At 36.2% G+C, this 12,676-nt stretch overlaps 1 protein-coding gene across 2 annotated transcripts in view; it reads left to right on the top strand.

Moving 5' to 3' along the window:
* CD96 (CD96 molecule) overlaps positions 1-12,676 on the top strand; it is an 86,311-nt gene that overhangs the window by 59,970 nt on the left and 13,665 nt on the right. Inside the window, exons 9-11 of one of the 2 annotated variants that reach the window (XM_019629701.1) lie at positions 7,311-7,379; positions 7,905-7,976; positions 12,275-12,430. In XM_019629701.1, the coding sequence (XP_019485246.1) occupies positions 7,311-7,379; positions 7,905-7,976; positions 12,275-12,276 (143 nt within the window). In that variant the 3' untranslated portion in view covers positions 12,277-12,430. Of the gene's footprint in view, positions 1-7,310; positions 7,380-7,904; positions 7,977-12,274; positions 12,431-12,676 lie in introns of those variants that run through there. The other variant, XM_019629700.1, reaches the window with a different exon arrangement.

Genomic DNA, 12,676 nt, shown 5'->3' with positions numbered 1-12,676 from the left:
ATGGGCTAGGGAGGTTTTAATCCTTCTCTTCTGACCGACCACATGATAATTTTTGAATTAACATAAATGACATTTTATACGAAGTAGTGTTTTTCCTAAACTCCTTATTTCCTGGAAACAACTCATTGCAATGTATCTCTGGACACTCTCAAGATTTAATAACAGTAAATTTTCAAACTGTAGAAGAAATAAACAACCAGGAAACAAAGCAAACAATGCTCTATCACTGGGTTTGGCACATAACTTGCCTACATAGTATGTCATATTCCAGAACCAACTATTGAACATTGAAGAGGCTTTGCTGTATTATGAAGAATAAACTTAACCTTGAAACAGAAAAAAACAAAAAGCAAGCTGTCTTATTCACCTAATGAAATATGTGACCAATGTGATTTTTTTAACCTATTTCAATATTTTTTGCTGATCTCTTTATGATCATTCCATTCCTGAGGGTTTTATTTTGATTGGAGTATTTAATTAATATTTTTCAACAAAAGTATATTTTGAGTTCTTGTTCATATGAGAGCATTATTGTGTTGCCTTTACATATAAATGACTACTTTCTTTGTATAAAATGGTTAACATTTTTAATTTATATAAATTGGTAAGTCATCACTGTTTCCTTTTATTATGTCTTCAAATTTTGCTTCTGAAATTCTTCTTCGGTTGCACTTTTTAATTATATCTTTGTTCTCCATCTTTCATTATTATCTCTTTTTATCTTAATCAATATGAGTCTTTTAAAGTCTTGACTAGAAGAAACACAAATATGATTTTTTTTAAATGCTCTACTTGATGTAAGAAACAGATATGTCCTCTTATACTTATAGAAACTCCAAGTCAGGTTCTAGGAAAGGATTTCTTTTAAAAACAAAACAAAAAATACTCTGAGGAATAAGTGATTTTGCTGCCACCAGCGTGCTACAGTTAGATCACTGTGCTGCTGCTGCTGAGACTGTGGGTGTGCACTGAGACAGGTAACAGTCTCATGCAAGTCAGTTCAACTCACCGAGCAAACACCCCTTGAGGGCTTATAAAGTCCCAGCCTGGAAAAGAGAGGTACCACGCATTGCTATTGCTAAACCATGCATATGAGTACTACACGTTGCTTGCTATATTACTAAACCACGTGTGTGAGTACCACACGTTGCTATTACTAAGCCATGCATGTGAGTACCACACATTGCTATTACTAAGCCATGCATGTGAGTGCCACATGTATTTATTACTAAACCACCAGCAGGACCTGTGACTTGCTGTGTCCTGTGCCTGCAAGCTCTTACCACCCCTCTCCCCATATCCTGCTCCAATTTTCTTGCTGCATTCCTCGGGGAAGCTTTCCCAGGACTCTGGCTAGCCTTCCCTCTTTCATATTTGGATTGGCTTATGTGATTCTCTGCTTGATGTCCATATCCTCCATGAACTTAAACTCTGGGGAACATGATCATTGTGCCCCCAGTGCCAAGCACAATGCTCAGAAGATAGAGGCTCCCAAATGCTGGGTGAATAAATGAAAGAATGTATGCAGGGAGTAAGTAGCATGAGAGAACAATGTGGAGACTGTTAGAGGTCAGCTCAACCTTGAACCATCGTGTAAAGCCAAGAGTAGTAGATGGGATTCAATTTATCTACGTATATAGTTCCCTAGTTTCTAAATGGCTTCAGCTCTGACTTCACGTGATGAAAAAGGTTCCAGAGTAAAGAGATCTTCAATAACCTGTGCAACCTGATACAGACCCTCAGGACAAGACCCAAAACAAAATTCAGCTGGAGACCAATGAGACTGAAATGACCTTTGGCTCTCTCAGGATAGTAACAGGGTGTCATTGATACTTTTGTCCCCAGAACCTTATTGGCACATTTTCAGCCCTCAGCAAACTCCACAGGCCTGTGAGAGGAAGCATAGAACAGCTAGGCAAGAGACACAGTAACACAAAGATCAAAGCAGCATGCGTCACTTTTCTCACGTGGTCTGCAAACAATATACCTTAGAATGGAAGGAATTCCCCTTCCTTTGCAGCAAACACACAGTAAGCCAGGATTCTTGTCACATTATTTTCTGACATCCAGAAAAGAACATTTAATCAGTCATTTTAATACAAATGAAACTCCCAGCAAGTGATCATACTACATCAGGGTTCCAGCTACAGTGCTGGAATTAAATCACAGGGAGCCAATCAGTACCACCCAGTGTGGGCAGTCAGACCGGTTAGGAAAATGTTGTTTTTAAGTAAGAGGTGTTTTTAAAAGTGGCTGGCAATTGCTGAGTAGACTGAGATTTCTAGGTAATAGGAGTGTAGCTTACAAATAAATTCAAAGTTTTTGATGATTACTTCCTAGTTCTTTTTCTCCATCATTATCACCATTGTTATCATGTCACCACTGTTAATATAATTCCTTTCTGTTTTCACTTACTAAGTCAGTCGGTGAATTCTGTGGAGGTCAGTTCTCAGAGCAAGAGAGAGGGAGGAAGAATGAATGAATGAATGAATGAATGAATGAATGAATGAATGATGCTGGTTCATGGAGGGAAGATAAGAGGCTGCAGACTGACAGGGAAAGCCTCACATGAAGAACAGGGTCCCAAAGTAAAGGGATCATTGTTTTCATCCTGAGAATCATTTAAAAACATGAACAGAGTCTTTCTTCTTTTCCCCCTCCCCTCTCCTTCCTCTTTCACCTTTTCTTCCTCTATTAATTAGGAGGAGTACATCATTTCTTTCAGTATCTCACAGTATCCAATGATTACTTATCTCTTGTCATTTGTTTTCTTCTATGCATTTTTTTACCTTGCCTTGTTCCAAAAAAGATATAAGGTAACTTTAAAAATACATAATGCAAAACTTTAAAAACAGTTAAAAGAAGAAATTGATGCAGAAGGGACAAAGACAAAGCCATCTCAATGAAAAAATAAAATTCAAATTGACTCTGTGATCCATAGGTTCATAAAATTATAACCAACCAGTTGCCAAAGAAAAGCACAGCTGCTCTTGGGACAGAGACGGCCCAGGCCCTTATTAGATAAGCGATGGGAAGCAGTAAGTTAGACGTTACAGTTACTGCACAAGAACCTGGGCTACTGGTGGCTCAGTGAAGTGAAAAAGAAGGAGATATTAGGTGACTTGGCCAGTAGAAATCCCTTCCCCATCATAAAGTTAATGCCCCAGAAAGTTGCCACTCTCTTTGCCCCTGACAATCAGCCCTTTCTGGTGCAGCCTTTGGAATGTAGCTCTTGACTTGGGTCAGCCTGGGGAGGGAGAGATTGATTACCTAGAAAGACCAAGGGAAATGGGGCCATTGTAAAACCATCAGGAGATTCAACTTGCCTGTTGCTAGGATATACTTATATTTTCAACACCTGAATTAAACCGTAGATGCCCTATTTTATGCCTTCTAAGATTAGTTTTTAATACTTATCTCATGCCAGGAACTCTTCTAAGTAATCGATAGGTATGACACTAAATCTCTGCAATCACCCTACTAGACAAGTACTATTTTACAAGTGAGGAATTTGAGGAGGTGAGAAAAGTCAATAGACTCTCCCACCACCATACATCCAATTTAGAACTAAACCAATATTCAACCCAGGGGGCCTGGCTCTGGAACTTAAGCTTTTAGTAGCTAATCTGCAATGCTTTTGCAAATCAAGTGCTTTGCAAATCTGTCTCCTAGACTCTGTATACATGTTGATGGGTGTAATGCAATGGCTTCTCAGCAGTCAAGAGCTGTGTGGAAATATGCCTTCTTGGCAGCATTTGATACCACTGGCACACAGTGTTCACCAGCAAATATTTGCTGAATGGGATGGACTTGCCTTGCTTCTGGAAACCCCCAGTCATTTTGGCTCCTCTAATACCATACGCTTTCTCTGGCTCCTCCTTTTCAATCTTCTTTTCTCCTGCCAGTCCCTTATGAAAGCATTCTTTATTGTTGCTTCCCAGGCTCACTTCTTTTCTCCCGGACCCACCATCGTTGATATTTTCAGCTGCTCCAGTTATTGCCTACATGCTGATGTCTCACAAATATGTGCTATTTGCATCCCAGTTTCACTCCTAAGAGTCAAATTCATATGGTCAACTCTCTGCTGGAATTCAGCATCTCATTTGCACTCAAAATCAATCCTTCCAAAATTTAATTCATCTTCATTCCCCTGGCCACATCCAACATTGCCTTCTCCTCTGTTTATTTTCTCAATTAATAATACCATGATCTAAAAAGCTGCCCAAGCCAGAAAACTGGGAATTCTTTTGACTTGCTCTCTCTTCCTTACTTCCAATATCCAATCATTCACTAAGCCCTGTTGAGTCCACATTTTAAATCTGTGCACATTTCTTCATCCCCACAGCCTTCACTGATAGTCCAGGCCACCACTGCCCTGCCCTTGGGCTATAGCATCTTAGAAGGACCACTTGAATGTCATTTTCTCCATGGGGTCTTTGTGATATAGCTCCTTCTTCCTTCTTTATCCTCATCCGTTTCCTTTGCACAAGTGGCTCCAATATTTTGAACTGACTTCAGTTTTCTCCCGCCTTTTCTGTTCACACTGCTCAGAGAGGTCTTCTCCTTGATTCTCCTCTTTCGTTCCCTACTCCCAAATTGTCTTACTAATCCCTGTCATTTTTCAGGACTATTTGATATGTCACTGCTTCTGGAAAGTCATCTTTGAGCTCACTTGTCTCGGTTATATTTCTCTCCTCTGGAATCCCACAGTACACTGTATATTCTAGTATTTTCTACCATACATATAGCACTTACTACCTTGAACTGCAATTGTGTATTTACTGTTTGCAAAGGAAGGGAAATAAACTGCAGTAACAACAAATTCCAAAATTTTATTTTGTTTATTTATACTTGATGTAGTATAAGTCCATTTACCTTTAAGGAAAGAGCCCATGACAGGCCAAGCCAGGGACTGGATGCTGTGTTCCACAGTCATTCAAGAAACCAGGCTGCTGGCAGCTCTGTCACCTTTAATTTGTGACTTCTAAGTCTCCCTGCATCATAAAATCTAGATAGTACATCAGGAAAGATCATGGAAGATCATACATGGGAGACTTTATAGGCCAGGCCTTGAAATGATGACCATCACTCCCACTCACATTCCTTTGGAGTCAGTTCAAGATGTTGGAGGCACTGTGTGCAAAGTAAAGGGATGAGGATAAAGAAGGAAGCCGGAGCTCTATTCCAAAGACCCCATGGAGGGAATGACATTCAAGTGGTCCTTCTAAGATGCTTTAGCCCCAGGGTAGGTCAGTGGTGGCCTGGACTATACAGTGAAGGCTGTGGGGATGAAGAGATGGGCACAGATTTAAAATGTGGACTCAGTACATGACCACACAGGAAACTAGGAAATGTACTTCATTTTATCCGTACCAGAAAGAAGAGGAAGGGTTTTTTGATCAGCTGGTAGTCTGCCACACTGACCTTTATTCTCGCTACATTGTGTAGTCCATGAGGGCAGGGGCTAAATTTCTCTTTCTCTTCACTTCATTCCTATTCTAGTATACACTGGGCACTCGATAAGTACTTGCTGGATAAATGGAGCTATTCATATCCAGTCTTTAAAACATTTTTTCTGCCCATCCTGATGCTGGCATCATCTGAGGCAGGTTCTAATACATCTCTCCAAATGTGACTGGATTCTTGGAGCTGAAGTGTACTATATATTTGGTGTTCATTGGTAGGCTGTGTTGCAAACAATTGTTATTAGTCATCTCTATATGTGAACTACTTATAGATTCATAAACCAGAGCACCAATTTATTTATTTATCCTACATATATATATTTTTTTTTTTTCAGAAATTTGATTACCCATGTTTTCTATTTAAGGCATGCCCTTTCCCAGAATCAAGCTACCTGGAAAGCTGGGATGCCATTCACTACTGTTTAAAGCTTGAGGGTGAATGAGCCTGCTAGCTGTCATAATGTAAGGATATTGTTGAGAATATTGTGTATATTATATAGTATTATTTTAAAAAGACGGGGGAAATTTCTTTTTAATCACAATAAAAGGAATAGGGTGTTTCTCTTGAAAATTGACTGTTTTTTATCTTATGATATTCATAAATTGCAAAACATATACTCTTAATTTCTTGGCATTATTACTAGAAAGTTCTGACAAAATGTGCAGCCCACATATACTAAAAGTACATGACATCAAGAAGTGCATTTCTTGTGCAATATTAACCCCACTCAGGTTTCAATGGGACTCAACATACTTCTTCTACCTATATTTTTGCCCATAGTTTTTCTTTTTATCCACTTCTTTTATCTTCTTGCATTGCATATTTATGTAAGCTTCCTTAAATATGTTTTAGAACAAAGGAGCAATACACATAAATAAAATATATTAAAAATTTGCCTGCCCAAGAGACATAAGCATGTATTCAGTGGAGTGTGGTTGGGTATTTTTCTTCTTTAATCTACCTTGCTTCATCCCCAGAGATATTTTTAAATGAATATGAAATAGTCTTTCATTGTGGGAGAAAAAGAGGAAGGAGGAAAATGAAAAATGATGGATTATAAAGATGGAGATAACTCTGAAAGCTAAGGATTGACATAAATACAAAACCGTATTTATTCTGTGAAAATGTTACATACAGTTGTGAAAACTCACTACAAGGTAAGTTCCATGAGGGTGAGGACCTTTGTATGTATAATAGAGTTGGGCACACAGTAGACACTGAAACAATATACAGTAAAACCTTGGATTGTGAGTAACTTGGTTTGTGAGTGGTGGTCTGCAAGATGAGCAAACATTTCTAATACATTTTAACTTGGTAAACGAGTGATGTCTTTTTTTTTTTCTTTAGCTGAGCCATCCTGCCACCTGTTGGCAGCTCAGCGGCAGCTCAGCTTGTGCTGTGAATCAAACTGGGGACCCTGTTGCTCAGAACCCACACTCTTGAGCGAGCTCTTAACCGACTGAGCCACTCGGCCGGCCCACGAGCGATATCTTGCAGTAAGAGTAGTTTGTTTCCAGAACGAATTATGCTCACAAACCAAAATATTACTATATATTGAAAATGTGAATGTAATTGAAAATATGAATGTAACACACTTTGCATTAGGAGAACTGGTTAACAGCAAATAAATGATGTTGAATATTGGGTATGGAACCACAAACCTATACCTTTTAGACTCAGTTTCATAATTTATAAAAATGAAGCCATTATATTATGTATTCACTAAGATTCTTTCCACCCTAAAAAATCCCATGCTCTGCATGCCACCCTTTTAATTGTGGTGGCAGAGTAAACATGTGAATGTTAGCGCCTATAACAACTTGTGAATTTTGTTTTCAAAATAGGATATCCAGCTACATCTTCAACAACCCTTGTAGATACGAGTACATCAACTCCAAACTCCACCCCTCAAAGTGAGTATAGCAAGACTTTCCACATATGATTCAAAAGAGCAGACACACTCACAAGTTTTACAACAGCCACAATAATGTTGAGGTTTGGGCAAAAGGCTGTATTTTTTCATTTGATGCTGATGTTTTGGTTTTGAGTTACTCTGTTGTACATGTAATCTGGTTACTATATATTGATATGACAATCACTATAATCTTAAAAATAAGGGCTAGCGATTTGTTATTATACTATATCTTTCATTTGTCATGGGATTTTAAGGTAATATTTAAGCAATCACGACAATACTCTCAGTGATCTGAGCTGGTGACAAGAACAGAAAATGAAAGAAAATCAGTGACACGTCGGCATTAACCATAAACTGACTGCAGAGCTTTTGCTTAATATGCCAGCTAGTGTTCCTACATAAGGAAGCACATTTTCAATTTCATATTTCCCCTAAGTCCCATAGATTAAAAATTCAGCACATCAAAGCAAAGTTAAATCATAGCTTTATAAAAAGGTTGGATTCTGAAAAATTTGTCTTACAGCCAGCAATTCTAATGTGACTACCCGAGGCTTCAACTACTCCTGGACCTCCAGTGTGGAAGACACCAAAAACTGTAAGAATAACTATGCGTCCCTAGAGTCCTCTGGGCGTCATTCATTCATCCATCACACATATTGAATAACTTTTATGTGTTTTGTTCATAATATTAACAAATGTTTACAAAGCACCTACCATGTTTAAAGCATTGATGTTGGAGCTGGGCGTATGTCTGCGAATAAGCATATCTAAGTTCCAAATTCTGGTGGAAGAAAGACAAACAAATAGTGATAAGTGAGAAGGAAAAAATAAAGCAGTGAAGGAAGACAATGAGAATCAACGGTGAGGGTGGGTTGCCATTTTAAATGGAGTAGTCTTGAAATCCTTACTGAGGAAGATGACATCTTAGTACAGATATAACTAATGGAGGAGAAAGAGCAAGCTTTGAGTATATCTGGGGAAAGAGCAGCCTAGCAGAATATACATATCCCTAATAAAATGAAAGAGGGAGCCCAATGTAAGACACAGAAATGGTTTATTACTCTTAGTCTGGCCAACTACGAGCCGCAGCATCTGCTGCCGCTTTAGCAGGTACTGACAGGGGCTGAAGAGGAAATATGCTGTCTCTTAGTCGTATTAAGACAAAAATCAGTGTTGTGGTGTCATAGCAAGTGATGTGACTGAAGCAAAGAGAAGTGAAGACCCCGGATGCCACAGGGGCAGAGCTCTGAATTTAACTACTAGGCCCGTTGCCATGATAAATTAAATATATATGTTTTCATTTGGAAAGCATTTAAGTTATACATTTAAAACCTCTCAAAGTCTTTTGTACCCACTGGCTTAGTCATCTCACTGCTAGAAACTTGTCCTTAGGAAATAAATCAAAGAGAGGCAAGGAACATGTATACTGTTGCTCTTTGTGGCATTATTTATTTCATCTCTTTTATGGGCATCATGTTCTCAGATTTGGGCTTATCATAATCTTTAATTCATGATACACTTTCACCATTAGTCTGTGCATGACCCTCTATAATTTAATGTAGCATTTTTTTTTAATAAAGTTGACCCTTGATTGACACAGGTTTGAACTTGTGCGGGTCTACTTATATGTGGAATTTTTTTTTCAATAAATACGTACTGTACCATAAATGTATTTCTCTTCCTTATGATTTGCTTAATAACATTTTCTTTTCTCTAGCTTACTTTATTACAAGAATACAGTATATATTAATAATACATATAACAGACAAAATATGTGTTAATTAACTATTTGTTATCAGTAAGGCTTCTGGTCAATAATAGGCTATTAGTAGTTGTTTTTGAGGAATTAAAAGTTATATGTGGATTTTCAACTGCATGGAGGTTCAATGCCCCTAACCCTCATGTTGTTCAAGTGTCAACTGTAATAGACACCTGTGAACTCAGTGTCTAAATACAAGACTAGAAGGGCAGTATCAGAAGAGAGAACCCACAGAGATCCATACATAAGTGAAACTTAAGTGTAGGTCAAAGATGGCATGGCAGATGACTGTGAAAAGAAGAAACTGTTCAGCAAACACTGATTATTTATAAGAAAAAAAAAACATGAAAAAGTACCCCTACCATGCACATTACACAAAAATCAATTCTATATATTTTAAGTTCTTTATGTCAAAAGCAAAACATTAAAATCTGTAATAAAATAAATGTGAACCTCTTCCTGGCTTTGGGATAGGAAGGGCTCAAAGAAGAGACATAAAGCACAAACCATAAAAAAGATTGAAAAAAATAAAATAAAATAAAATAAAATTAAGAAAAATGTTTTTCATCAAAATACACCTTAAAGAAAGTCAAAGAGGAAGGCTATAATCTGGGAGAAGATATTTGTCACATAGGTAACTGGAAAATAATCAGGAATATATAATTGACAAATGATCAAACTTTATACCAAGAGTATAGAAAGAATGCCTACAAATCAATAAAATAAAGAAAAAGCAATAGAAAATGAGCAAACAGGCATATCACAAATCATGAAACAAGTGGCTAGAGAACATCTAAAGAGATGCTCAGCCTCTCTAGTAATCAGAGAATGCAAATGAAGACTAAAATCAGATAACTATTTTGCAACCAATCGATTGGTAAAAATTAAAAAGTCTGGAATTGCCAAGTGTTATATGGAATGCAGAGCAATTTAAGTTGAGCAATTTAAGTTCTTATATGTTGCTGGTGACGGTACATTGGTACCATCAGTTTCCATCACTTCAGCATTATGTTTTAAAGCTGCACATTTTCATACCCTGCAATCCTACAATTCTACTCCTAGATATATACCCAGCTCATGCACACAAAATATGAGTATGTATGTCCAGTAGATATGGACACAAATGTCAGAGGGAAAACACTATTCATAATAACAAAAATTATAAATATCTAAAAGAGCATAGCCAGGAGAATAGATAAATAAATTGTAGCATAATCATATAATAAAATATCATAAAGCAATGAAAAATGAGTAAATGACTGCCACATACAACACCATAAAGGAATCTTAAAAATATTATGTTCAGTCAAAAGAGTAAATGACAGGTGACAATATGTGGAATGATATTTTTAAATAAAAGTTAAAAGCAAGTACTATAACCAAGCACTATATGGTTTAGCCATAATATGTGATAAAAATTTTAAAACTATCTAAGTAAGTAAATAATAGACACAATATTCAGAACAGCATTTGCTTTGGAATGGGCATATCAGGGCTGGGACAGAGTTAGACATTTATAATGTTATTTATCAATATAATAACCAAAAAAATCTGTGTGTATAAATGAGGATGAGCGGGTGTTTAGGAAGACTATGTCCAATAATAAGATATTGTGGAATAAGATGAGATACTAACTCAATGAAATACTAGAAGCCAATTAAAACAAAAGCCATAATGTACTAAGCTAGCCAGTATATCTTATTATATAGACAAGGATACAAGCTGGAAAATTTTTACCAATCAGATATAAATTGAGAATAAAGGTATTAGACTGATGATGAAAGTTTATACTTAATAGACTAACATTTACTCTATATGGTGCTAACATAAAATTGAGTTGTTTGCAATTAACTATGCTGAAACTCTACCTACACTAATTTGTCATCCTTTATTATTGATACTATATGCAAATAAGTTTCATGAAATTTGTTTGTTTATTTGTTTGTTTGTATGTTTGCTTACCTGTGTCCCCAGTGCCTAAGATAATGCCTGGCATATGTAATCATTAGTGCTTAACAAATATTATTAAACAGGTAAATGAAATAATACTTGTTGGTTATACAGGGGAAATTATGTAGCACTGGGGATAAAAGTTTATTGGACAATATTATAGGAAAAAACTGAACTCCAACTTAAATTATATATATATATGTGAATGTATGTATCTACTGCTCTGTGTGTGTGTGTGTGTGTATTAATTCTCAGCATAACACTTGTTGTCTGATGTTTTTCTTTATTTTATTTATTTGATTGTCTATCGAAATTATACTAGGATGTAATATACACAAAAACAGGGACCTAAACTTTTTTTTGTCTTGTTCACTATAATATTCTGTCTGTAGCAATGGCAGGTATACAATAGGTGCTCAGCAAATGTTTCTTGAATAATTGAAAGGATATGTGTACATATGGGTAAGGACAAGATAGAAAACACACACAGAGAAAAGAAATCATCTGCTTAATTAGAATTTTTGAACTTTTTATTTGCTTGCTTTATTTAAATTGTTATTACAATACTATGTGTGCCAAGAATAAAAAAGAATTTTTTTTCATTCCATGCATCACATCAATATGAGGCATACAAGCCATCCAAGGTATTTTTGTCTCAGAAACTAAAAGGGTCTTGTTGAAAGTGCTTTATAATTTACACAAGCATGCTCTTGGTTTTTTAAATATATTTTATAATGAAATGAACTACTGCAATCTTTCACATTTTCTGTCTTTCCCCAGTTGAAAACTTAATTTATCCTCACATATCTTTTTATCATTCTTACCATAAAAATAGCCTTAGAAACTGTGAAATATAGAAAGGGACTTCAAAACCTAACAAGCAATTTTTTCTGGCAGTGAAAACCCACATTCTTACTTATTCAAGAATAATATCTTATTAACTAATTGTCATTTTTTGTCCATAAACTTAGAGAAAAATTTCCTGCAGGAAGTTGTTCTATTTATGATCATTGACAAAAACACATTAAGCTCCAACAAGTGAATATTGATTGCTCACTCCCAACTTGTTTTTGAAACATGTTTCTACTAGTTGGATTGGTCTGTAATGTGACATCCAGTATTAGATGATGTGTTTGGCAAGACTCATGACAGGCATTGGTAATGGAATTTTTTTTTCCTTCCAGGATGTTTATTTCAGTAGATTTATGAAATGTTCAGAGGCATGCAAAGAAGAACAATGGATACATTTCTGGTGAAAAAGGCCCACTAGCAATGTTTCTATGGCCCTTGCTATTTGTGAACAAATTCTATGGAATATTTGCTTATATATGTATTTTCTGCAGCTTGCATACATTGGGATGTCACTAGAAGGTTCTGAGTGCATTGCATTTACACTAAATTTATAAGTATATGTTTTTGTTTTTGTTCTCTATTTACATTTCTGATTTATTCAGTTTTTTAGAATCCACGTATAAGTGAGATCATATGGTATTTGTCTTTCTCTGACTGACTTATTTCACTTAGCATAATGTTCTCTAGTTCCATCCATATTGTTGTAAATGGTACTATTTCCTTCTTCTTTATAG

This window comes from Hipposideros armiger, unplaced genomic scaffold, assembly GCF_001890085.2.
Source record: "Hipposideros armiger isolate ML-2016 unplaced genomic scaffold, ASM189008v1 scaffold_866, whole genome shotgun sequence".
In the NCBI taxonomy this organism is placed as follows: Eukaryota; Metazoa; Chordata; class Mammalia; order Chiroptera; family Hipposideridae; genus Hipposideros; species Hipposideros armiger.
This window is presented reverse-complemented; position numbering and strand designations above follow the sequence as displayed.